This window comes from Squalius cephalus (genome assembly GCF_949319135.1).
Source record: "Squalius cephalus genome assembly, chromosome: 18".
Lineage (NCBI taxonomy): Eukaryota > Metazoa > Chordata > Actinopteri > Cypriniformes > Leuciscidae > Squalius > Squalius cephalus.
Window position 1 is genome coordinate 26,635,412 of NC_137139.1, and position 25,058 is coordinate 26,660,469.

General features: G+C 36.7%; 2 protein-coding genes across 2 annotated transcripts; one reads left to right on the forward strand and one right to left on the reverse strand.

Annotated features, from left to right (window-relative positions):
• Positions 1 to 526: 526 nt before the first annotated feature.
• Positions 527 to 7,818, reverse strand: tmed4 (transmembrane p24 trafficking protein 4). The gene is made up of 5 exons (XM_079850149.1): positions 7,613 to 7,818; positions 7,033 to 7,133; positions 6,803 to 6,928; positions 2,948 to 3,094; positions 527 to 1,708 (listed from the first exon to the last, which is right to left on the reverse strand). The coding sequence occupies exons 1-5, from the start codon at positions 7,755 to 7,757 to the stop codon at positions 1,559 to 1,561; spliced, it is 669 nt and encodes a 222-aa protein (XP_079706275.1). The 5' UTR covers positions 7,758 to 7,818; the 3' UTR covers positions 527 to 1,558.
• A 416-nt stretch (positions 7,819 to 8,234) lies between these two features.
• fam50a (family with sequence similarity 50 member A) lies at positions 8,235 to 25,018 on the forward strand. Its single transcript, XM_079848872.1, has 13 exons — positions 8,235 to 8,500; positions 11,092 to 11,176; positions 12,514 to 12,613; positions 12,809 to 12,948; positions 13,162 to 13,238; positions 15,769 to 15,835; positions 16,017 to 16,078; positions 16,208 to 16,284; positions 21,703 to 21,757; positions 22,079 to 22,127; positions 22,317 to 22,387; positions 22,931 to 23,041; positions 24,678 to 25,018. The coding sequence occupies exons 1-13, from the start codon at positions 8,390 to 8,392 to the stop codon at positions 24,684 to 24,686; spliced, it is 1,014 nt and encodes a 337-aa protein (XP_079704998.1). The 5' UTR covers positions 8,235 to 8,389; the 3' UTR covers positions 24,687 to 25,018.
• The last annotated feature ends 40 nt before the right edge of the window (positions 25,019 to 25,058 follow it).

Below are 25,058 nucleotides of genomic sequence, written 5' to 3' on the forward strand. Positions count from 1 at the left end.
TTATTTGATCAAAAATACAGTAACAACTAATATTGTGAAATATTATTACGCTTTATAATAACCATTTTCTATTTTAATATATTAAACGATGACATTTATCCCTATTATGGCAAAGCTGAATTTTCAACATCATTACTCACGTCATGATCCTTCAGAAATCATTCTCATATGCTGATTTGCTGCTCAGGAAATATTTCTTATTCTTATCAATGTTGAAAACTGTGGTGCTGCTTAATACTTTTGTACAAACCGTGATAAACAATGGTCATGATTGGTCACAGTTAAAATGAACAATTTATTTTGAAACCGAAATATTTTGTAATATTACAAATGCATTTACCGCCATGTTTGATCAAATTAATGCATCCTTGCTGAATAAAAGTTTAGTTTTAAAAATCTTGCTGACACATACATTTTAAATGGTAGTGCATGTATATTTATATATATATATATATATATATATATATAAAAAAAAAATTATCCTATAAGTGAAATACATTATGCCACTCATTCATGAAGACCAAAAATACTTGTCAATTTAAAACCATTTTAATTCGAAAAACATTAAAACCCCAACTAAAATACAAACAAAGACAATGTTTATGAATGCTTGTAAACAATGATTTTTAACTGAGTACCAAGCATACAGTTAAGTATGTGCATGCACACTGTGTGCACAGATATATAGTTTATTACAAAGCTTGAATGACACTTGAGACTACCTTCAACTTTTCACATTGCATGGAGGATTTTGCCATTGTGTCATGCAAACCAGTGTTTTTATAAATTGGTACTTGTAAGAAGCCAGTACAAAAATGTCCAAATACCCTAGAAACAACATATAGTCTTGAAATTGAATAAGAACCCAGAAAACCAAAAGTTTTCATTAAATTACAGACATTCCTGCTCATTGTAGCTACTGGAATTATATTTATCAATATATTGGTCAATGCAGTAAATAAATAAAGCATGGAACACTGAGAAATACAACCACAACAAAAATCACATTTTGTAAGTCTCTAAAAGAAAGAAAATCCCTAAAATATGGATTTAATGTTTGGTCTAAACAGCTACTACGCAAGATACAATCAATTTGTTTGAATCATTTCCCATCATGAACATCAAACCAGTTTGAGGGTGTTTAGAGCAGAACATGAAAATAAAGCCACAAATTTACCAAAATCTTCAATACACCTCAATATATACATATTAAAAATGTTTAGAAATGCTTAAACGATTAGCTGATTTGATTCTTCACATTTATCAGTAATGCAACCTTAAAGTCAACAGTAGTTTCCATGCACCCATAATACCCATTTTCATATCACACTTTTTAGTCATTTGAACACCATTCTAGACATGTATGATTCATTTAGAGCAGAATTAAGGGTTGTTAATATTCTTCATGTTTAAGACTTAATTCAAAGCTCTGCCGAAGATAATGTTGGACCGAACCGAGTTTAAAAAGAAAATATTGAAATGAATCACTGAGTATTTCCATGCTTGAGAAACCAAACTGCAATAAAAGGGTTAGTGTCTTTGAAATGCTTTCTGCTTTTCACACCAGCTTTTTGGCCTCGAAGAAGCTCTTGAGATGTCTCATTTGCCAGATGCCAGTGATGATGAGGATGAGGGTCTGAGCGATAGACCACCACAGAACGCGCTGGTTTGTGCTCTCGCTTGTCATACGGAAACGCTCCTCACGATACTGTGGAGAAACAACTTCTTGTGAGTGCAATACGACCTATATGGACACTGTATGATTTAACATTGACAACTAGATACCAGTGTTATTTTGGTATAATTGAGATTTTTTATTAGAGGCCATATTATGCCCTTTTACAAAGTCTTGATTTTGTTTTTGGGGTCTACTAGAATGTTTTTATGTTCAATTTTCACATATTTGACATTGTTGCAGCACCTCTCTTCTCAGCCTTTCTGTAACGCTCAGTTTAGTTCCGGTCTCTGTGAAGCCCCTCCTTCTGTAAAGCACAATGTGCTCTGATTGGTCGGCCGGACCAGTGCGTTGTGATTGGTCAACCGCTTTGCGCATGTTTCAGAAATGTTACACCCCTTACCATAACTGTGAGATTCAACACACTACTAACGCAACACAACACAACCAGGCCTCACCCCCTTTTTTTGAGTAGGCTAAATTATTTAAAAAAGGAATATTGTGACGTGTTCGTTCCCAGAGGAAAACTCAAGACAAAGGGCCCTGTCCCAAATGGCATCCTAAGCACTCATGGTCTTCCTCTGAGTTTCGTGACGTAACGCCGCTTTGACTGTCGGGAAGAAGCATCAGTGCGGGCTCGGCAAAAGTGCGCATCGAGGGCGCAAATCGACCACATAGCTCTGAGACCTAAAATGACAAATGGGACACGCTACAGTCTCACGGACTTAACAGACACGTGTAAGTCCACAAGACCGAAAGTGCATATCAAGTATGCCATTTGGGACAGGGCCTACAATGGATGAGTTTCAGGAAGTTGAGAAAATGAGAAATGTTGCGGCTGTCAGAGCAGAAACAAAAGCTGATGCTCTGTATGTTTTACGTAATCTCCGGTCGCGTTCATATTTAAATAGCTTATTTTGTCCATTAGATCGAAAGATCTGAAAAAGCCCATACATAGACCCTTACCTTGAAGAAATCAGTACAGATGTGGTTGAAAGTGGACAAAAGAGACAGATTAAAACACCAGGTGTAAATGGGAATGTGTCTCCCTCATCTACTTTTGATACGATCGACCAAAACATCTTAATACCAGGTGTAAACAGCCTTAGATACAGTACTAATATCAACAAGACAGATGCCCAAAATAATATTAAACATCTTGAGCAGGCACCTGCTTCCAGCGGTTGTGGAAATCTAAGTTTAACTGGCCAGTCAGCCTACAGAACCCTACTGTACCATTAACCAAAACTAGTTTCTGCAGCTCAAACTCACACGCTGGTAGTTCTGCTCTTTCTGGATCTGTTCCACCTGGTCCAGGAGCTGTCGGACCCTCAGCTGCAGCTCGCTCAGTTTGTCTTTGGCTGCGATCTCGGGGTAGTTGTTGGTGTGCTCACCAACCTGAATCTCCAAGTGGACTCTCTGTAAGACAGCATGGTTTCACATGTTAATGTTCAGTAACTTATACTGTATTATATTGAAATTAACGACTTTCTCATATCTAGAAGTAATCTCAAAACTTGAAAATGATCCATATTTATATTGTATTTGACCAGTGTTGTTATTGTTAAGTAAAACTATTCAAAATCAGTTTCTTAACTGAACCAAAGCTGAAATCAAATAAAACAGAAATATTAGATGAAAAACTAAAACATAAAAATTTGTACTGAAACTGAACGGATATAAAATACTAATAATTTAAGTACTAAAATGACTAAAACAGAAATAAAAATAAATTAAAGCTAAATAGAAATATTGAAAAAATAAAACTATAATATACCATAGTAATAAAAAAAACATACAAAGCACAACAAAATGACTAAAACTTGAACTAAAAATATACAGCATAAATTAAAGCAAATTATTAAAATATAATAAATACTATCAAAGTATATAAATAATACTAAAATAACACTGTATTTGACATTTGTAATTTATTAAATATAGAGATTGCATATTGGACAGATTATTACATTAATTAAAATGTCAAAATGTGAATAAATACTATAATAGTATATAAATAATACTAAAATAACACTGCATTTGTCATATAAATATTAACAGATGTAATTTATTAAATATAGAGAGTGCACATTGGACAGCTCATTACTCAAAACTATTAATTAAGATTTCAAAATATGAATAAAATGCTATAATAGTATATAAATAATATTAAAATAATACTGTATTTGACAAATATTAATGGATGTAATTTATTAAATATAGAAACTTGCATCTTGAACAGCTTATTACTCAAAAATATTAATTAAAATGTCAAAATAGGAATAAATACTATAATAGTATACAAATAATACTAATATAACACTGTATTTGACATACAGTGCCCTCCACAATTATTGAACCCCCTGGTAAATATGATCAAAATTGGCTGTAAAAAATAAATCTGCATCGATTATCCTTGTGATCTTTCATTCAAAAAATGTGCAAAATTCTAACCTTTCATTGAAGTAAAAGAATTGAAAGTGGGGGGAAATCACATTATGAAATAAATGTTTTTCTCCAAAACACGTTGGCCACAATTATTGAAACCCCAAGAATTTTTTACGAGTAAAATATCTCTGAAGTATATTCCCATTAATATTTACCTTTTTTAGTACACCAGGGTGACTAGGAACATGAAACTGTCCAGCTATGACTTCGTGTTTCACAGGAGTTTAAATATGAGGAAACACAAAGGCCAAATCCCCTTAATCATCCATCACAATGAGTAAAACCACAGAATACAGTTCTGATGCGTAGCAAAAGATTGTTGAGCATCACAAACTAGAAAGTGGCTGTAAGACAATAGCTAAAGAATTGAAAATCCCCATTTTGACCATCAGGGCAATAATTAAGAAGTTATAACCAACTAAAGATGTTATGAATCTGCCAGGAAAAGGACGTGTGTCTATACTGTCTTAATGCACGGCGAGTATGAAAGTTTGAGTGGCCAAAGACTCTCCAAGGATCACAGATGGAGAATTGCAGAGATTAGTTGAGTCTTAGGGTCAGAAAGCCTAAAAAAAAAAATATCAAACAACCCCTACATCCCCACATGTTGTTTGGGAGGGTTTTAAAAAAAACCTCCTCGCTCATCCAAAAACAAATTCCAGCAAATTTAATTGTCAGACATGACTGGATCTTCAAACAACACAGGGTTCTGTGGTCAGATGAGACTAAAACAGAGCTTTTTGGCAGCAAACACACTAGATGGGTTTGGTGAACACAAGGATAAAAAGTACCCCATGTGTACAATTTAATATACCATTGGATCTTTAATGTTGTGGGCATATTTTTCTGCTGGAGGTCCTGGACTTCTTGTTCAGATACATGGCATTGTGGATTCTATCAAATATCAACAGATAAAAAATCAAAACCTGACGCCTTCTGCTAGAAATCTTATAATATGCCGTGGTTGGATCTTCCATCAGGACAACGGTCCAAAACAAACATCAAAATCAAAACAAAAATTTGTTGTGGAGCACAAAATGAAGCTTCTGCCATGACCGTCCCAGTCCCCTGACCTGATGAGTGGGCTGAACTGAAGAGGAGAAGCACCAACATGGATCTGGGAATCTGAAGGATCTGGAGAGATTCTGTGTGGAGGAATGGTCTCTGATCTCTTGTCAGGTGTTCTCCAAACTCATCAGGCATTATAGGAGAAGACTCAGAGCTGTTATCTTGGCAAAAGGAGATTGCAAAAAGTATTTAATAAAAGGGTTTCAATAATTGTGGCCAACGTGTTTTGGAGAAAAACATTTATTTCATAATGTGATTTTCCCCCCACTTTCAATTCTTTTACTTCAATGAAAGGTTAGAATTTTGCACATTTTTTGAATGAAAGATCACAAGGATAATCGATGCAGATTTATTTTTTACAGCCAATTTTGATCATATTTACCAGGGGGTTCAATAATTGTGGAGGGCACTGTATATATTAACAGATGTAATTTATTCAATGTAGAGATTACATATTAGACAGCTTTTTACATTAATTAAAATGTCAGAATATGAATAAAATACTATAATAGTATATAAATAATACTAAAATAACACTGTATTTGACAAATTTACTGGATGTAATTTGTTAAATATAGAAACTACATATTGGACAGCTTATTACTCAAAATTATTAATTAAAATGTCAAAATATGAATAAATACTATAATAGTATATAAATAATACTAAAATAACAATGTATTTGACATAAGTATTACTGTATGTAATTTATTAAATATAGAGATTGCATATTGGACAGCTTATTACTCAAAATTATTAATTAAAATGACAAAATATGAATAAATACTATAATAGTATATAAATAATACTAAAATAACAATGTATTTGACATAAGTATTACTGTATGTAATTTATTAAATATAGAGACTGCATATTGGACAGCTTATTACTCAAAATTAATTAAAATGTAAAAATATGAATAAATACTATAATAGTATATAAATAATACTAAAATAACAATGTATTTAACATAAGTATTACTGTATGTAATTTATTAAATATAGAGATTGCATATTGGACAGCTTATTACTCAAAATTATTAATTAAAATGACAAAATATGAATAAATACTATAATAGTATATAAATAATACTAAAATAACAATGTATTTGACATAAGTATTACTGTATGTAATTTATTAAATATAGAGACTGCATATTGGACAGCTTATTACTCAAAATTAATTAAAATGTAAAAATATGAATAAATACTATAATAGTATATAAATAATACTAAAATAACAATGTATTTGACATAAGTATTACTGTATGTAATTTATTAAATATAGAGATTGCATATTGGACAGCTTATTACTCAAAATTATTAATTAAAATGTATATGAACAAATATAGTTTTTTTTTCGCCCTAAAGTTGTTCTAAACCTGTATGAATTTCTTTCTTCTGCTGAACACAAAAGAAGATATTTTGAAGAATGTCAGTAACCAAACAGCAAATTGACTTCCATAGTATATAAAAAAAAATAAACTATGAAAGTCAATGGGGTCCATCAACTGTTTGGTTACTGACATTCTTCAAAATATCTTCTTTTGTGTTCAGCACTTAAACTGATCTCTATATTTATCTGCTGCTCCGTCAGTTTTTACAGTCGTACCAGTTTTCCACCAGCAAACAGTGCCATCTTGGTGGAGTTGGAGTGAAGGCAGATCTGATGCTCGCCTGGTGTGTGGGACGTGAAGGTGAAACGTCCATCTGATCCATACTGACGGGACAGAATGATCTGAAACAAACGATGAGAGAATGTGATTTCACAGAAGTATAACCCTATTCATTGTTATATAGCAGACATGTTTGAAATGTAGTGTATAAACAAAAACAGGCTACATTAGTATCAGGATCTTTGATTTCCACGTGCATGCCTAAACCAGGGGTGGACGGGAGAAAAGAGCCAGCCTGTTTGTCCCACAGCTGTGTTCTGTATCTTCCTGGAGAAAAAACACACAAAACCCAACACAGTATGTTCATTTGTATCACAAAAAAACTGACAAACATAATTATTAGAGCAACAGGATCTTATTATTATGCAGTATGGATATCATAGATCAAATATTACATGCATTGTCTCCTGTCATCATAACTGTTTCTGATGACTATAAACAAGCGATAAATCCAGGCTGTAGCTGTTGGCAGAAAGGAACTGGTTGCACCTGTATCTCAGGTACCAGGATGCTGCACCTGCCACATCCTTGATCATGCTGATCTACTCAAAGCCCTGTTTCATTTGGACAGATGTATGCAGATAATCACATCCATACCTAAAATCTGATTTCACATCAGCTGTCTTCAAGTTGAATGTGTTAAATGAGACAAAAAGTGAATGTTTCTACTGATAAATCCAGATGGATGAATCAGCTAGCCGACAAAGCTAACCGATCACAGAAAGCCGATTGGACAATGGACGTACCGATCACCATGGTTTCATCGGGTATTTCTTCTATAAAACATTTCTTCTCCGTCTCTCCGATGTGGAAATAAAGGGCTTGGCTTGGAGAAAGCCAGGCAAATAGAAGCAAAAGCCCGGCACAGGACACCACCGCCTTCATCTCCATCCAAATCACCCCTCACTCTCAATCCAGGGCTGAGAATCGATTGCAGAATAACTCGATTCTCAACACGGGCTTTTGTCATAGGGCTTTTGTTTATTAAAGTGTCCGAGTTGCATAAAAGTTTATCTGAAGAAAGAACTTAAAATCTTAATTTAATAATTAATTTAATTTAAAAAAATCTAAATAATAACGAATAACATATATTTTTTGGGAATATTTAAATCAACCTCATTTGTTTGTACACTTATTGTTGAATTTCTATGTAAATTACATTTGAAAAGTGATCACTGATTTGTACATATAAAAAATAAATGAAAATCTTTTAGTATGAACATGAAATCATACATAACACATAATACAACTATAATTGTTATCGTCGACAGCAATAACAATAATAATAATGCATTGATAATAAATGTATTTTATGCACGTTTTTAGGCAAGCATGTTTCAGACTTTTACTTTGGAATGCAGTTAATTCGCGCATCAACCGGAAGCAGTACTGCGCTAAATTACCCACAACCGCTTGTGCTTTATTCGAGAAGTTTCTCGTTTGTTTATTCACTGAATTTAATAGTTGTCTCGCTCTTTCAGTGTTTTCATTTCTTTTTCTGAGTATCTTGTAAAAGAGTCGCAATGGCGCAGTATAAAGGAGCGGCAAGTGAAGCGGGGAGAGCGATGCAGCTCATGAAGAAGAGAGAAAGAGAGCGAGAACAGCTCGAGCAGCTGAAACAGAAGATAGCAGAGGCAAGTGAGCCCGAAACCGAATAACAAACACAAACATATAAACACACTGGCCATTCAACCTGTCCTCACTATATGCCTCCAATAAATAGATGCAAGCTCAAAAGTGTGTGGAATGTATAGTAACGTTATCCAGTTATATAGGATATTCATGGTGTGTGTGTATATATATATATATATATATATATATATATATATATATATATATATATACACATATACATATGTATACATATATGCATGTATATAGCGTGTATACATATATGCACATGATTTTAATGAACAAGTGAATTTTTTATGAAATTTATAGTCTGTGTTGACATACCTTCTACAAAGTACTAGGCTGATATATATATATATATATATATATATATATATATATATATATATATATATATATATATATAATTACACATACAAACACACACACACACACATGTGTGTGATATACATGACATAGTAGCCTACACACGTGTGATATACATGAAATAGTAGCCTACACACACACACACACACACATATGTGGTGTATATATATTCAGTATCTCACAAAAGTGTGTACACCCCTCACATTTCAGCAAATATTTTAGTATATCTTCTCAAGGGACAATACTATAGAAATGAAACTTATATTTTAGAGTAGTCAATGTGCTGTTTGTATAGCAGTATATATTTACTGTCCTCTGAAAATAACTCAACACAGCCATTATTGTCAAAATACGTCGTTTAACCACGCCACATGTCCTATTCATTTTCGTGTTTTTGTCTGCTTGACAGGACCATACAAATTAGTGTATCTTGTAGAGCAGTTAAAATTTGTCCTTTAAATACAATTCTCTCATACTGACCACTGGATGTGCAACATGGCTCCTCATGGCAAAGAACTCTCTAAGGATTTGAGAATTAGAATTGTTGCTCTCCACAAAGATGGCCTAGGCTATAAGAAGATTGGGAACACCCTGAATTTGAGTTACATTTCAGGCCAGGGTCATACAGAGGTTTTCCAAGACGGGTTCCACTCGGAACAGGCCTCGCGAGGGTCAATCAAAGAAGTTGAGTCCTCGTGTTGTGCGTCAAGTGCAGAAGCTGGCTTCAAAAAACAAACACATGATCGTGCCAGCATTGCTTTAGAGGTTGCAGAAGCGGAAGGTCAGCTGGTCAGTGCTCAGACCATACACTGCACACTGCAACAAGTCAGTTTGCATGGCCGTCGTCCCAGAAGGAAGCCTCTTCTGAAGCTGGCTCACAAGAAAGCCCCGCAGTTTGCTGAACCTCAACCTGTCCATGAGCATGAATTACTGGAACCATGTCCTGTGGTCTGATGAGACTAAGATAAACTTGTTTGGCTCAGATGGTGCCCAGCATGTGTGGCGATGCCCTGGTGAGTAGTACCAAGAAAATTGTGTCTTGCCTACAGTTAAGCATGGTGGTGGTAGCATCATGGTCTGGGGCTGCATGAGTGCTGCTGGGACTGGGGAGCTGCGCTTCATTGAGGGAAACATGGATTCCAACATGTACTACGACATTCTGAAGCAGAACATGATACCCTTCCTTCAGAAACTGGGCCGAACGGCATGATAACGACCCCAAACACACCGCCAAGATGACAACTGCCTTGCTGAGGAAGCTGACGGTGAAGTTGATGTAGTGGCCAAGTATGTCTCCAGACCTGAACCCTATTGAGCACCTGTGGGGCGTCCTCAAGCGGGAGGTGGAGAAGCGCCATGTATCTAACATCCAGCAGCTCCATGATGACATTATGGAGGAGTGGAAGAGGGTCCCAGCAACAACCTGTGCAGCTGTACAACTCCACGCCCAGGAGGATCAAGACAATGCTAGATAACTGGTGCTCATATTGACACTTTGGACAGTTTTACATGTTCTCTTAGGGTGTACTCACTTTTGTTGCCAGCTATTTTGACAATAATGGCTGTATGTTGAGTTATTTTCAGAGGACAGTGAATATATACTGCTATACAAGCAGCACATTGACTACTCTAAAATCTATCCAAGTTTTATTTTTATAGAATTGTTCCTTGAGAGATTATACTAAAATGTTTGCTGAAATGTGAGGGGTGTACTCACTTTTGTGAGATACTGTATATACGGACCATGAAATAGTAGCCTAGTACTTTGAGGAAGGTACGTCAACACAGAGTATGAATCTTCATAAATTTCACCAAAAATTCACTTGTTCACTAGTTTACTAAAATCATGTGCGTGTAAAATTATATTCATGTGTTCACATGGTTGTATATACTGTGCCACTTGGACACCCTTTGGACACTTTTCAACACTTTTTTTTTAAATCCTAAGCTTAAAAAGTATGACATATATAACACATTTTTAAAACACACCTTTCAAGCAAGTTTCAAATGATAAAACACTATTTTGGGACCACAGTATGTAAACTACTGATCTTTAAGCATTGTATAACTATAATGATTGTAGAATTGTTTTTTAAATGAATATTGTTATATATTTTTTTATATACGATCATTACGAGAATCTTTATATGCAGCTCAAATAAATCTACACTCCTCATACTTTATGTAAAACATCTCCCCTAATTGAACTTCACCTTCTCCTTTCTAGGACAACATGGTGAAGTCCAACATTGATAAAAAGTTCTCCGCTCATTATGACGCTGTGGAGCAAGAGCTCAAATCCAGCACTGTTGGTAAGTGAGCATTAAAAATGGAATGACTTGTTATGGTTCTGAAATACTTCTGTAATGTTTTGTTTTTTCTTGTAGTTAATCAGAAAGTGTTAGAAAGTTGTGTTATGAGTAGGGCTGTCATTTGTGACCCTGGACCACAAAACCAGTCACATGGGTACATTTTTTTAAAGGGATAGTTCACCCAAAAATGAAAATTCTGTCAGTAATTACTCACCCTCATGTTGTTCCAACCCCGTAAGACCTTCGTTCATCTTCGGAACACAAATTAAGATATTTTTGATTAAATCTGAGAGCTGTCTCACTCCTCCATAGGCTTCTAAGGGACTGAAACTTGCTGGCCCAGAAAATGTATTAAAGACATCGTTAATATAGTCCAAGTGACTCCAGTGGCTCAATCTTAAGTTTATAAAGCGACGAGAAAACTTTTTGTGCGCAAAAACAAACAAAAATAACGACTTTATTCCACTTTTCATTTCCTTCTCTATGGGCCTCGGGTCTTTTCACGTAGTGTTTAAGCGTAGCGCGTCTGTGTTGCACGTCACCACGTAGGCTCACTATTGGCCGACGCTGGTCATGTGTGATACGTGGTGACGTACAACACAGACGCACTACGCTATGTTCTATATATATATATATACGAAGCCTATGGAGGAGTGAGACAACTCTCAGATTTGTTCCGAAGATGAACGAATGTCTTACGGGGTTGGAACAACATGAGGGTGAGTAATTACTGACAGAATTTTCATTTTTGGGTGAACTATCCCTTTAAATTTAGATTTATACATCATCTCAAAGCTGAATAAATAAGCTTTCCATTGATGTATGGTTTGTTAGGATATGACAATATTTGGCCAAGATATAACTATTTGAAAATCTGGAATCTGAGGGTGCAGCAAAATCAAAACATTGAGAAAATCGACTTTAAAGTTGTCCATTTATGTTCGCAATTGTGCTGCATTCACTCACAAAAATAAATGTTTTATATAATTATGGTAGGAAATTTACGAAAAAGCTTCATGGAACATGATCTTTACTTAATATCCTAATGATCTTTGCCATAAAAGAGAAATCGATAATTTTGACCAATACAGTGTATTGTTGGCTATTGCCACAAATATACCCGTGCGACTTGTGACTGGTTTTATGGTCCAGGGTCACATTTGATTATGATTAGATTGTCACAAGACTGCAAAGTCTTTACTTTTGTTACATGTCCCATCTGAATTTGGCAACCTTATCCATAATGTACAACCTCCTTCGGAATTATTTAATTTAAGATTACAGGCTAAATTTATGTATTAAATCACTTTGTGAGTGAAGGATGTTGTTCTTTTCAGGTCTGGTGACTCTTAATGACATGAAAGCGAAGCAGGAAGCTCTGGTCAAAGAACGAGAGAAACAGCTTGCCAAGAAGGAGCAGTCAAAAGAGCTACAGCTGTAAGGCCTTTTCAGTTATTTGAACTTTGCTTCTCTCCTACTTGGTGTCTTTTTCTCAAGATGAATGAATGAAATCATGTTTTTGTAGATCCTTGCATTGCGCCCTCCAGGCATCCTGCTTTTCTTTGTTTCTTTTTCTCTTAAATTCTGTGTGAGGTTTGGTTTTAAAGCTTCATGTTTGGTCTCTTCTTGTAGGAAACTGGAGAAGCAGAAGGAGAAGAAAAGAAAGGAAGAGCAGAAAAGGAAGATTGCCAGTTTATCCTTCAATCCTGAAGAAGGAGAGGAGGAGGAGGAGGAGGAAGAAGAGGAGGAAGAGGAAATTGAGGAGGAGATATGTATGGCATTTTACTTGGCACTTTTCCATAATAACGACATTCTTAATTCTAACCAGCAGTTTAAAGTTATACTACTAAGTAAAAGTGCATTTGATAGTGATTCAGTATAAGTTTAATAGATTGATTTCATTAGTTTAGTTTTTTTTTTTATTATACATTTTTCTAAATGTGTTATTTATTTTTAACACTAATAAAATTCTGTTTTTTATACAGGCATACCTGTAAAAAAGAAAAAACTAGGGAAAAACCCAGATGTGGACACCAGTTTCCTGCCAGATAGGGACAGAGAGGTATTTAAAAAAATATGAATTCTCTTGATGTTCTGCTAACACATGCACAGCTTTATATTCAACTAACAGACGAGAGAATATTTTTTTTGCATAAAAATAGTTGCTTTTGCATTCAGTGTCAAAGAGCGTGGAGTGTCTGTCCCAACTGCCTCATTTAGGGATCTGAATGCAGTTTTACAGGGTTCAACCCCACCCTGTACAGCTATGTACAGTACAGTCACTCGCTGTCAGAGAGATGAGAGAGTGACAAAACGCAGCTGGTATTGTGTATCTCTTTTATGGAAAATGTGTATTGGAAGCATTTTTAGATATTTCAGTATCGATATGTTTTGAAAATCGATATTTTTGACAACACTATTGCACTTAGTTTATTATTTCAAATGGATTTTTAAAATACTACAATTGGTATGTATATATTATATATATATATAATTCAACCTTGCCAAAGTGACTAGGAGGAGTGACTGTGTAAGCTCCCGCTCGATCGGCCCAATGGAGGCATCCGACCAGCGCGGAAGGTCTTAACGTGTTAAGCCTGGAACACACCAAGCCGACGCCGACGAACTAGCGCTGATGAAAGCCGACTGTGTTGTCGCCTCGCGTCGGGGTAAAAAGCTGCACTTGAACACACCGAGAGAACTACTGCCGACTGTCAGCTAGAAAGGGCGTTCTGCGCCTGCGTGTAAATGAGACAACTGTCTATTTTTGCAGATATATTCATCTATATTCATCATTCAAAAAGGGAAACGGACGCTGCCGGCTGCAGATACACAAACGTAAACAAAGCAGTGCGCGCTTACCGTTTTGAATATCAAACCTGCTAAACACTTTCTTTATTCCACTCCTCTCGTGTTAATATTTAAATATTAGCCAAGGAACACCCAGGTAAGATGACGTAACATTAGAACAGCCGAACTATCTGTACCGTTTTGACTTTGCTCGCTGTTTTGCTATTATTCTCGTGCACTGACTTGTTACAGCCAATCAGAGTTCCCTCTTTCACCGACGGCCCGATTTCACCAGACCATTTGTCTAGAGACCACCTTCCTTTGTGTGTCAGTCATCCCTAAACTCTTAAAAACCTTATTACCTTTTGTTTTACTTATTTGGAAATGAGACATTTGTACCAGTCGCAATGAGACATTTCAAATAATACTAAATATGTATAATACTCAATGTTAATCATTCACATTAAACCATATATTCTTGGGCGAGTCCTTGGTGATCTTCGCATTGGGGGAGAAGGATAGGGGGATGAGGGAAAGAGATGTAGATTAGGATGACTCTGAGGTGAGACTTTCGTCTCAATAGTGCACGAGGAGGAGTTCAAATGTTAATTTCCAGAGAGGTCCTTTGTCCTCTCAGGGTCTGGTCGCTCTTCAACCAGACTGTCCGGCATCTCCTAATTTCTCAATTCTTACAACTGCGTTACAAGCCACTGCTGAAATTCACTGCATTTGGCGGGTTGGCGGGTGTTAATGCAAATAAACAAACGATGAAACACGAGTATATTCAAGCAGAGGACAGCATAAGTTAGTTCTGTGAAACAAAGGAAAACCAACGTCGTTATTCATGTATCGAGAATAAATAAAGCAACCTCGGTGTCCGTTCTCAGGACTTCCCGCTCCTTAAGGTCTCTCCAGCGTTGGAAAGCTTCTCCGATATTAACGCGGGTCCTGATCGTAACCCATCTTTTTAAAGTTATATTCCACTGGCCTTCTTTTATATTTTCTCTGCCATCTCTCTCTTTCTGTAGTCGTTCTGCTAACGTCTGTCTTGTGCACTGAGCTCTCTCTCCTCCATCATGAGTGTATGCGCCCCTTACTGCTTATTGGCTACAAGTGTGTTTTAGTGCTGATCCGATCCACTTTTCAACAGCATTTTTCAAAAATCACTTACTGCACCTTTAACACAAGCCTCCTCTGGGCAGTGTTTTGCACATTGACGCATCAGCCTGAGCTTTATCATAAAGCTGCATACCAAATTTGTCAACAAGGATTATGGTTTTGATGTTCTTGTTTTGTTCTACTTTGGCTCATTTCCAGTCAGTTTCCAACCAGGCGTGTCAACTGTTAAGATCCTTAGATCTGCCAGATTACATTTGTCACGAAGGTCTTGTTTGCATTTATCCTGTGAATTTATGAACTATATAGGTGAAAAGCTTTGGCTTGTTTTCAGAAATAAAAAACAGAATTTTTAAGAGATCATGAAATAAGTGACTAAATGATCCTTGAGAGGATTTAGCACTCTATGTATGTGTGTGTGTATATATGAGCTTTATCTTCAGTGTATATATGAGCTTCTTTGATATGCCCTTAAAAATAAAAATGTTTAAATAATTTTTATTTTGCAATCACATAATGCTGTCCATTTTTAAAGAACAGTTTTAAAGACTCCACAAGTGTCTGTATGTTAGTGTACTCTGAAGGTGGCAAAATTTAGCAGCTATACACATTTGAAAAAAAATTACCAGAAAGCTTGTGAATACAATGTTTAGTATGTGTAATTGTGAGTAAAATGTGTGTTTCAGGAAGAAGAGAATCGTTTAAGAGAGGAACTCCGGCAGGAGTGGGAAAGAAAACAAGAGAAGATCAAAAGTAAGATATTAAGATCACATGTGCTGTTATGGAGATTACCTTTTGTTTGATATATCTGAACCTGGCCAAGAGTGCATTTGAATCGGTTGACTTATTCCTTTATTAATTTCAACTTGTTTAGTCTACAGTCTACAAACCTGTTCTTCAACCTGACTTTGTTTTTTTATTCCTTTTTTTTTAGGTGAAGAAATTGAAATCACTTTCAGCTACTGGGATGGCTCAGGGCACCGAAAAACTGTCAAGGTACAGAACAGGTTATCAGATTTTCTAATTTAAGAAAACTACATGCCCAAGATGTTACATGTTCTGTATTGTAAAAATGTGCTCAACTCAGTTTAATATACTATAATATGTGTGTATGTGCCCATGTAGATGAAGAAAGGCAACACAATTCAGCAGTTTCTCCAAAGGGCCCTGGAAGTTTTGAGAAAAGACTTCAGTGAGCTGAGGTAAATGCATTCATTGTCACCAGCTATATAAAAAAACTACATAGGACAGGAGTGTTGGGGGTTAACAGTTTAGGACTCAAAGACCAGGGGTCTCATTTATAAAGCGTGCGTACGCACAAAACGGGGCTGGAAACGTACGTACGGCAGTTCCCACGCAAAGGTTGTGATCTATAAAAAACAAACTTGACGGGAGAATGTGCGCACCTTTAAGCAAACTTTGAGCCGTGCGTACGCACATTCTGGAGACAAAGGGAATTGGCGACACCGATGGTGAGCTGGAGTTAAGTGTCTTTTTGGTCACTTTTAGACAGAAAATCTAAAGAAAATTAAACATATACAGAAAGATAATACAAATATAATTTCACTCACCAAGCCTGTCACTTGAAGCAAATATCCATCCCTTCTTAAATGTCCGCGCCAGCGAGCACGTTGGGCCGTTTAGTGAAACTGACGCAAATAACAGTTTAAATAAATAAAATAATGATTTAAACTATGTTTTACTTCTGATATAAACATTTAGATTAAATATGCCATTCAAATTAATGGAGTTAAGCACTTAAACATGAAATCATTACTTAGAAGTTACAACATTTTTATATTCAAATTCAGTCAATAGAAATATTTGTTGTGGATGCGATGTTTTTGAACACTTTTCCTCTGGCATGCTGTGTTTTAATGTTTTAACCACATAGATAATTGCTTATCATGATAATACCAGATTGTCTGAGAAAATAGTTTTGTGCAAATAATGCCCAAGGCCTATCTGTTTCCATTAAAAATATAAATCAATTAAAAATACAATTCGGCCAGTGGAAAAGATTGAGAAAAACTTTCTCTGAACTGTATTTTACACTATTTGATTTATGTATTCAAAAACAAGGCAAGGATAGGCAACTACTTGATTTTTATTAATGTAATGTGTCTTGTACCGTTAAACGTTATCATGTGGATGAATAATCATATGCAAATGATATGCAGATGAGGATCTGCATAGTAAAACTAGGCGTTGTAAGCTCCATATATGGTTATTTCGGGGAGGAGACGCATGTGCGCACAATCTTCCGCTGACTGGGATTTATAAAGTGAATTCTGCGCAGGTTCTGGCGTACGAACGGTTTTATAAATCTGAATATTTTTTTGCGTACGCCATTTTTGGCTTTCGGGCGCACGTACACTTTTAGTAAGGTTCCTACGCACAGTTTTATAAATGAGACCCCAGATGTTTGAAAGAAGACCCGGAGTCAGAATTATAAAAGATGTAAGAAAAGTTTTACTGAAGATAGTTTGCAGTTTCATCAGCAGAAGTCAGCTTCAAGACTAGAGGTCGACCGATTCATCGGTCGGCCGATTTTTTGCATTTTTAACATAATCGGCATCGGCCAATATCCAAGTGTATCAAGCCGATTATTAGGCAGGCGCATCTGTGGGCAGCCTAGTGTTGTTGTTGTTGTTGTGGAACACGCGTTCGACGCACACTGCGCCTAGAGTCATTCTCCAGCAGAGTGAGCAGACCTCATCCAGTGCCTAAGGAATGAGCTAAGTTCCTTGGAGAAAACTCCTTTATATTTAATTAAAAACGTTTGATATGTTACTGCCAACTTCGAGAAAAAAACATGAATAGGCGACATGACGTTCGGCTACTTTGAAATTGATAGCGTAGTTGAGGTTGCATTAGCACAGCAGAAGGGTTGCTATCATGTCACAATAAGTAAGCAAGAATTTACAGACAGTGAATCTGAGACTTTTATTCGTTCTGTTTGTCTTATATTTGAGAGGGTTGTCACTCAATGCAGAGAAATAAGTAATAAAAAAAGAGACCAACTATATGCTAGTGAAGGACTGGCTTTGCTTTGCTAGCGTCGTCGCTAGGGTTGGGTAGCTAGAGACAGACCCGGTGCTAATACGGCACTGGTGCCTTAAAGGAGAACTCCGGTCAATTTTAACATTGAGCTCATTTTATTGTACATTTGGAGTGCCTTCAATACAGAGAACAACTACAAAAATCGGTGTTGCCTACACCGAGTTATTCTATTTTTAAAATTTGCACCCACGCGCGTGAACTCGGCAATCGACTACTTCGGTTGAAGTCCAAAGTAGTCGATTGCCGAGTTCACTACTGTTATGTCTGTGCTTCTCTTGGATGCTCTGAAAACGGACGTTAGAATAACAGAAACATCGCTTCGCTGCACTTGACACTAGTCAGCAGTTAACTTTAGCATTCCGTTAGCTAGTAGCTGGATTAAACACGGTTAAAATGCTGGCCAAACAGTAGTGTAATGTGTGACTGTATTTCACTGTAGACTAGGGGTGGAACGGTACATGTATTCGTATTGAACCGAAACGGTACAGGCGTCATGGTTCGGTGTATAAATGTCCACGGAGAATACACGCTATAAAAATAAATAAAACTCGCGTGCAAAGTAATGCGGAACTACTGTTAGATACGCGGGTTCTTTAGGGACACCTAATCTGTAGCTCCGCTTTAGCTCCGGCTGCGATGTGAAAATTGCAGTGCTGGAATATGTTGTTGTGTGTGTGTGAGAGAGAGAGAGAGGCGCGATCGAGATCGAAAAGTCGCGTGTGTTTAAAGTCGCAAAGTGTTTACTTATATTTGTGTGCAAACGTGTGTGTGTGAGGCGCGGGCGCGATCGAACAATGGAAACATAAAAACATACTCAGTCATTTTGTTTATTAGGACATCATTCAAACTGCAAAGTGTTTAAGTTACTGTTAATTAAAATGTTAAGGAAAACAAATATATTAATCTGAAATGTAGCAAATTAATTTTCAATTCATTCAGGTACAATTACCAAACATATCTCAAGGTCTTTTTGTCTTTTGTACAAGTGCAGATTGGTAAAGTGTTCAATAAATGTTTTTGTTGAGAAATTTTGTCTATCTTAAGTAATTATTTGTGTTACATTTTATCTTTCAAATAGAGGTTAAAAACAAGCACATAATCGGCCAAAATAAATCGGCAGCATTAATCGGCCATCGGCCGACCCGGATTTCAAAAGATCGGCATCGGCATCGGCCTGAAAAAAACCATATCGGTCGACCTCTATTCAAGACTCACACAGGAGTTCGTAGTCCGCCCCGCTTACAGTTACAAAGATCACAACAGTTATACCATTTCCAAGGTCTAAGCTACGTCATTGCTTACAGGTTGAAGGATTCTGATTGGCTAAGAAATTCATAAACAGTAATTTTCCACACATATACAGATAGACTGAAGCATATCTCCATAGATTATGCAGCTGAAACTCGGACCCTGAAGTTAGGCATGTCGTGACCTTCCAGGTCGCAGATTTGGGTTGCTTGGTGCCAGCATGTCCCGAACAACAACTGTCAATCTCCAACAATGCCAGTGGTTCCTTAACCTGTAAGCAATAAAACTAACACACACACCGACACACAGCTTTTCCAAGGTTGGATTTGGCCAGGCTCTAACTATAAACAGGAGTCTTGTCTCAAAACATCAAGATAATGCATTCTTTCTCAAGGAGAGCTACGTTTTAGTTTAAGTAAGGCTTTAACAAAGAAATGGTCCCTTAAGGGAGACATATCATGCTTTTAAATCGTTCCTTTTTACATATAAATCATACATTTGTAGTCTATATAAAGCGGAACTGCAATGCTTGGGTCTGAATTCCTCATTATTATAGCTCCACAGGCCCCTTTTTTACCCCTTTTCTGATGTGCGTCTGAGAGCAACTCATTTTGGTGCGGTCTCTTTAAATACAATTGAGACACTTCATACCCCGCCCCCTCTCCAGGATGCAGAGGTGACACTCGGTTCAACTCCACCCCGTTCAGCCATTTTTGTAGTTTGATAGCAGAGATACGATTATCTAGCGGCACAGAAACTTTTTATTCACACGTTATTAACAAAATGTCAACAACGGAAGACTTGTCCAGCCAGCCTTACATGTTCGAGCCAGAGTCGGAGCCGGAGCGAGATGAAAATGAAGACGACGAACCTGCAGAACAACGTCTTCATATGGATGTATCGCAATGGTGTGTTACTGTATTTACACATGAAACTTTGGTCTTCCGACCTTTTACCACCGTGTCGATTTATTTTGATTAATATGTGCGAGGGAGAGAGAGCAAGACAGCGTCTAGTTTGGAGACAGTGTCTTGTTTACATTTTCGCCTGGCTCCGAAGAGAGAGAGAGTGCGTGCGCGCGACCGGGTCTCTCTCTCTCTGCTCGTTCTTTCAGTTAAACATGCGCCCTGTCACAAGTGCGGCAGTTCATCTACATTAATGAAGCGTGTGGGTTACTACATCCAACAACCGAACATTTTAACTTACCCTCTCGTAACTTCTGCATCTTTTAGCTTGGACTACAAAATTGCAGCGAGAAATAAAAATGGCGGATTGCTCGAAGTGTTGGGCTGGAAGTCAATGTCCTTATTTGGCAGTTCCGCTGCAAATACTGTGACGTAATAGTTCACAAAACGTCATAGATAACAGAAAAATCGGAACAGGTTGAAAAATAAGGCCAAAACAGAATATAAAGATATCAACGAAGCACCTGAAGAGAATAATTTCAACTTTTCTGTACTTCTAAACACTCCAAATATACAACAAAATGCATTTAAGGGCTAAAAAAGTGGATTTAGCATGATATGTCCCCTTTAAACCAGTGGTTCTCAACTCCAGTCCTCGGGACCCGTTGCTCTGCACATTTTGTATGTCTCTCTTATCTGACACACTCAGTTCAGTTCATGGAGTCTCTCTTAACGAGCTGATGATCTGATTCAGGTGTGTTAAATAAGGGAGACATACAAAATGTGCAGAGCAGCGGGTCCCGAGGACTGGAGTTGAGAACCACTGCCTTAAACTATTGGCTTCAATGACCCCTATGTGCTTAACATGTTGAAGACCTTTCTCAAACACAAAACATGTCCCCATTTCATCTCTGGAAGCCGGAATAAATAAGCAAGCACTGTTACTGCGTTCAAATATCAAATACTGACATTAAAGAATACATGAAAAGAACATTTCAGTAATAACACTGGTAACTTCTATAACAAAGTAAAATCTCCAGAGAAGTTATTCAACTCATTTAATATTTAGAACGAAAAATATTCATTAATACCTTGATTATAATCACTCATTACATATACACTGAAGCAGCAGTGGATTCCAATCCCCACCCCCTTTCAGGAGTCAGTTAACACATTTAGAGTTTCTTAAAATCTATATATATTTGTGTGTGTACATATACACACACATTTACAAAAACATGTTAGTTTTCTTCAGAATTGAGTTCAGGTTTTCCTCAGAATATCAGTGATGAATATAAATTTCAAGTGTGCTGGTATTAAATGAAAACTCAATGGACAAAATCAAGACAGTGAGGGCTTTTTGTCTTAACTGAGATAATATTAAAGCCTGTTTGTGTCCTTCAGATCAGCAGGAGTGGAGCATCTAATGTATATTAAAGAGGATTTGATAATACCACATGTGAGTAAAGTTTCCCTCAACAAAACTGTAAATGTTAATACTTATAAATCACCTCATTTGTAAGACCAATTAGGTCTCTTTTAAATCATTGCAAGATTTGTCATTGTTTACAATGCACTTTTATTCTGTACAAGAATGTACATCTCTTAAATTACAGATTTTGTGACAAGTTTTACAACGTAAACTGCTTTACAATGTTTTAAGGGCATTTTAGGAAGTGTTTCCCTAATTGCAAAAGACAGGTGGTAATAAATCACAGTTTTTATAGTTCATTTGCCCTTTCAAAACAAATCACTCACTAAAAATCTGCTTTTCTTTCAGCACCACAGTTTCTATGATTTCATCGTGACAAAGGCAAGAGGCAAAAGTGGTAAGTTCCTACTTCCTCTACCACATTTAGTTTAACAGGTTCCCATGTGGCTTCTGTATTTCACGCATGACTGTCCTCTGATATTTTATAATATAAAGATAACACTGATTATATTTAGCATTAGCCTGTTATTTGTGTGTTGTATCTTTGTTTTTGGTGCTGAATTGAGACCTTCCTCTTTTTCTTCAGGGCCCCTTTTCAATTTTGATGTGCACGATGACATTCGGCTGGTGAACGATGCCACAGTTGAGAAAGATGAGGTAATAATGTCAGCATAATGTCTGGTCTATATTCTGGGCAAGAACCACAGAAGTTTAAAGGAAGAGACTTGCATGTAAATGTGATGTTTTGGGGCAGGTGAATGTGAAATTTGATATGATTCTCATAAACGGAAACAAATTATCATATGTGCTCCAGGATATGTGAAATTTTACACATTATTAAGTGTCTTACCACAAACCTTGAACAACCAGCGACAAATTTTCCCTAGTAGCAACATGGAAACTTGTAAACAACACAATGTTTCTTGGTGAACATGCACATTGACTCTTAAAGGGATAGTTCACCCAAAAATGAAAATGCTGTCATCATTTACTCACCCTCATGTTGTTCCAACCCTGTATGACTTTCTTTCTTCTCCTGAACACAAAAGAAGATATTTTGAAGAAAGTCGGTCAGCATTTCGGTCAGCATTTTCATTTGTGGGTGAACTATCCCTTTAAAACTATTGAAACTGCATGGAAGCCAGTCACCTTTGATAGAGCTTCGGCTAAATTCAAAGCTCTTTGTGGTTCTTTGTCCAGTCTCATGCAGGAAAAGTGGTGCTGAGGAGCTGGTATGAAAAAAACAAACACATCTTCCCTGCCAGCCGTTGGGAGCCTTATGACCCCGAAAAGAAATGGGACAAATACACAGTGAGTATATTTTCCACTACAGACCTTAAATTGAAGGTCTTGACACTGAAATGGTCAGGTTTGAGTGAAAGCCTCTAAAATTTCCTGCGACCACATGTTAAGTAGTAGAACCATATGAAAGAAGCTCTGTGATCTTGACTAGTGGTCGACCGATATATCGCCGAGGCCGATATATCGGCCGATATTTGGAATTTTTTAGATATCGGCATCGGCCGATAAATCTTTCCGTTTGGCCGATATATTTCAAAACAGTTTGTGACTGTGCATTAGCGCTTTTTTCCACTGACACGAATAGAGTGAGCGTGAATTAACTGAATACACTCGTTCTGCTCCGCCCAGCACCGTAAAACAAGCCACTCAGAAGTGAAGCAGACATCTGACAGACACAGATGACCATTCGCATTCGCTTTCTAACCTGACGCTATTGTGTTACACACAAAAACACTCCGGCGTGCAGCAGAGTCTATTCAAACAGTACCGTGATATGTCAGATCCGCAACCCATCGGTAGCTCCAGTGGGGGTCACAGATGTGATATAAACGAATTCAAACAAAACTGAAAACATTTTATCTCACAAACAGTCAAAAATCCTGTGACTGGCTGTTCCTCAGATACGCGCCTTGTTCTCGGGTTACATTTAAACTAGACGCTGTTTTCCAACGGACTCGCGTGCACGGAAAAGCTGGGTCGGTCGCGTGCATTACAGATCAGTGGTCGCGTGAGGTGGATGAGAGGAGAACACTATGCAATAATATTACGTTTGAAAATAAATCCTTGAAAATGTTATGCACTATAGTATCTACTGTATTTATTTATCCATGATTGGCGTAATATCGTGTGTAGTATACATTTTCATATGTTCATGTATGTCATGCAAATACATGTGACGGCTTGCAACGTTTTAAAGAAACAAGCAAAACTAAACACATAAATCATTATTATTTAAATATACTTGAAGTAAAACAACTTGTTTAAAGTAAATTGTGTAAATAAACTATGTGAGATTTATATTTAACTATGTATTGTACATAAAATGTATGTAATTTCACATACTATTTTGTCATTAATTTATGAATATTGTTTAGATTGGTTCATTAATGATAAATGTTATTTGTAACCTGCAGTAAGCAGCAGTAATTATTTATGTGACTGAAAAAATGACTGTAAATATTAAAGCAGACAAGAAGCTGCACTAAAACTTTATTTATTGAAGTGTTACCTTACCTTTTTGTTTACATTTTAATTTCTTAGTAAATATTTTTTTAAGAATTGTGCATAAATAATATGTACAATAAATGTTCATTTAGTTTCACCAATATTCTTTATGTCTCTCATTTACTGTATTCACATGTATTGTATCGGCCTCATATCGGCCAATCGGCCAGATTGCTTTCTCAATATCGGCATCGGCATCGGCATCGGCCATTAAAAATCCCATATCGGTCGACCACTAATCTTGACGTATATGAGCATGACACAATCCTAACCAAAACCAAAGACTAATGTGTTCCAGCAATATCCGGATGTCCAAATGTCAGGACAAATAAATCATGGCAATTTTGTGGGTCTACTGAAGTGAATATGCTTTTGGTTGGATTCATGACATGTTTTCAGACTGTTTTGCATTGCTTTTCAGATTCGGTGAGATGCCACATCCACGAGACGTACAGAGTTCCTGAACCATCTAACTGTTTTGTTGGTTTTATTGACAGCAAGCAGCAAAATGCTTTATCTTGCGTAGTATTTTTGAATATCTATAACTGTTTGCACCCACGTTTTCATTGTATATAAGTGAACATGAGGTCTAAACCGAGGCCAAGCGCTCATAGTCGGATCTTGCACACAACTAACCTGACACATCTTTTTGTTATCGCAACTGATGTTTGCCTTCTTGATTGTAAATAGTCTGTTGAGTGTCTTGAATCTCATCTCTTGAATCATATTTAAAAATAAACTCCCCGTTTATGTACCTTTGAATGTTTTCCTGTTGAATCATTTTATGATTGCTCCATCGCTT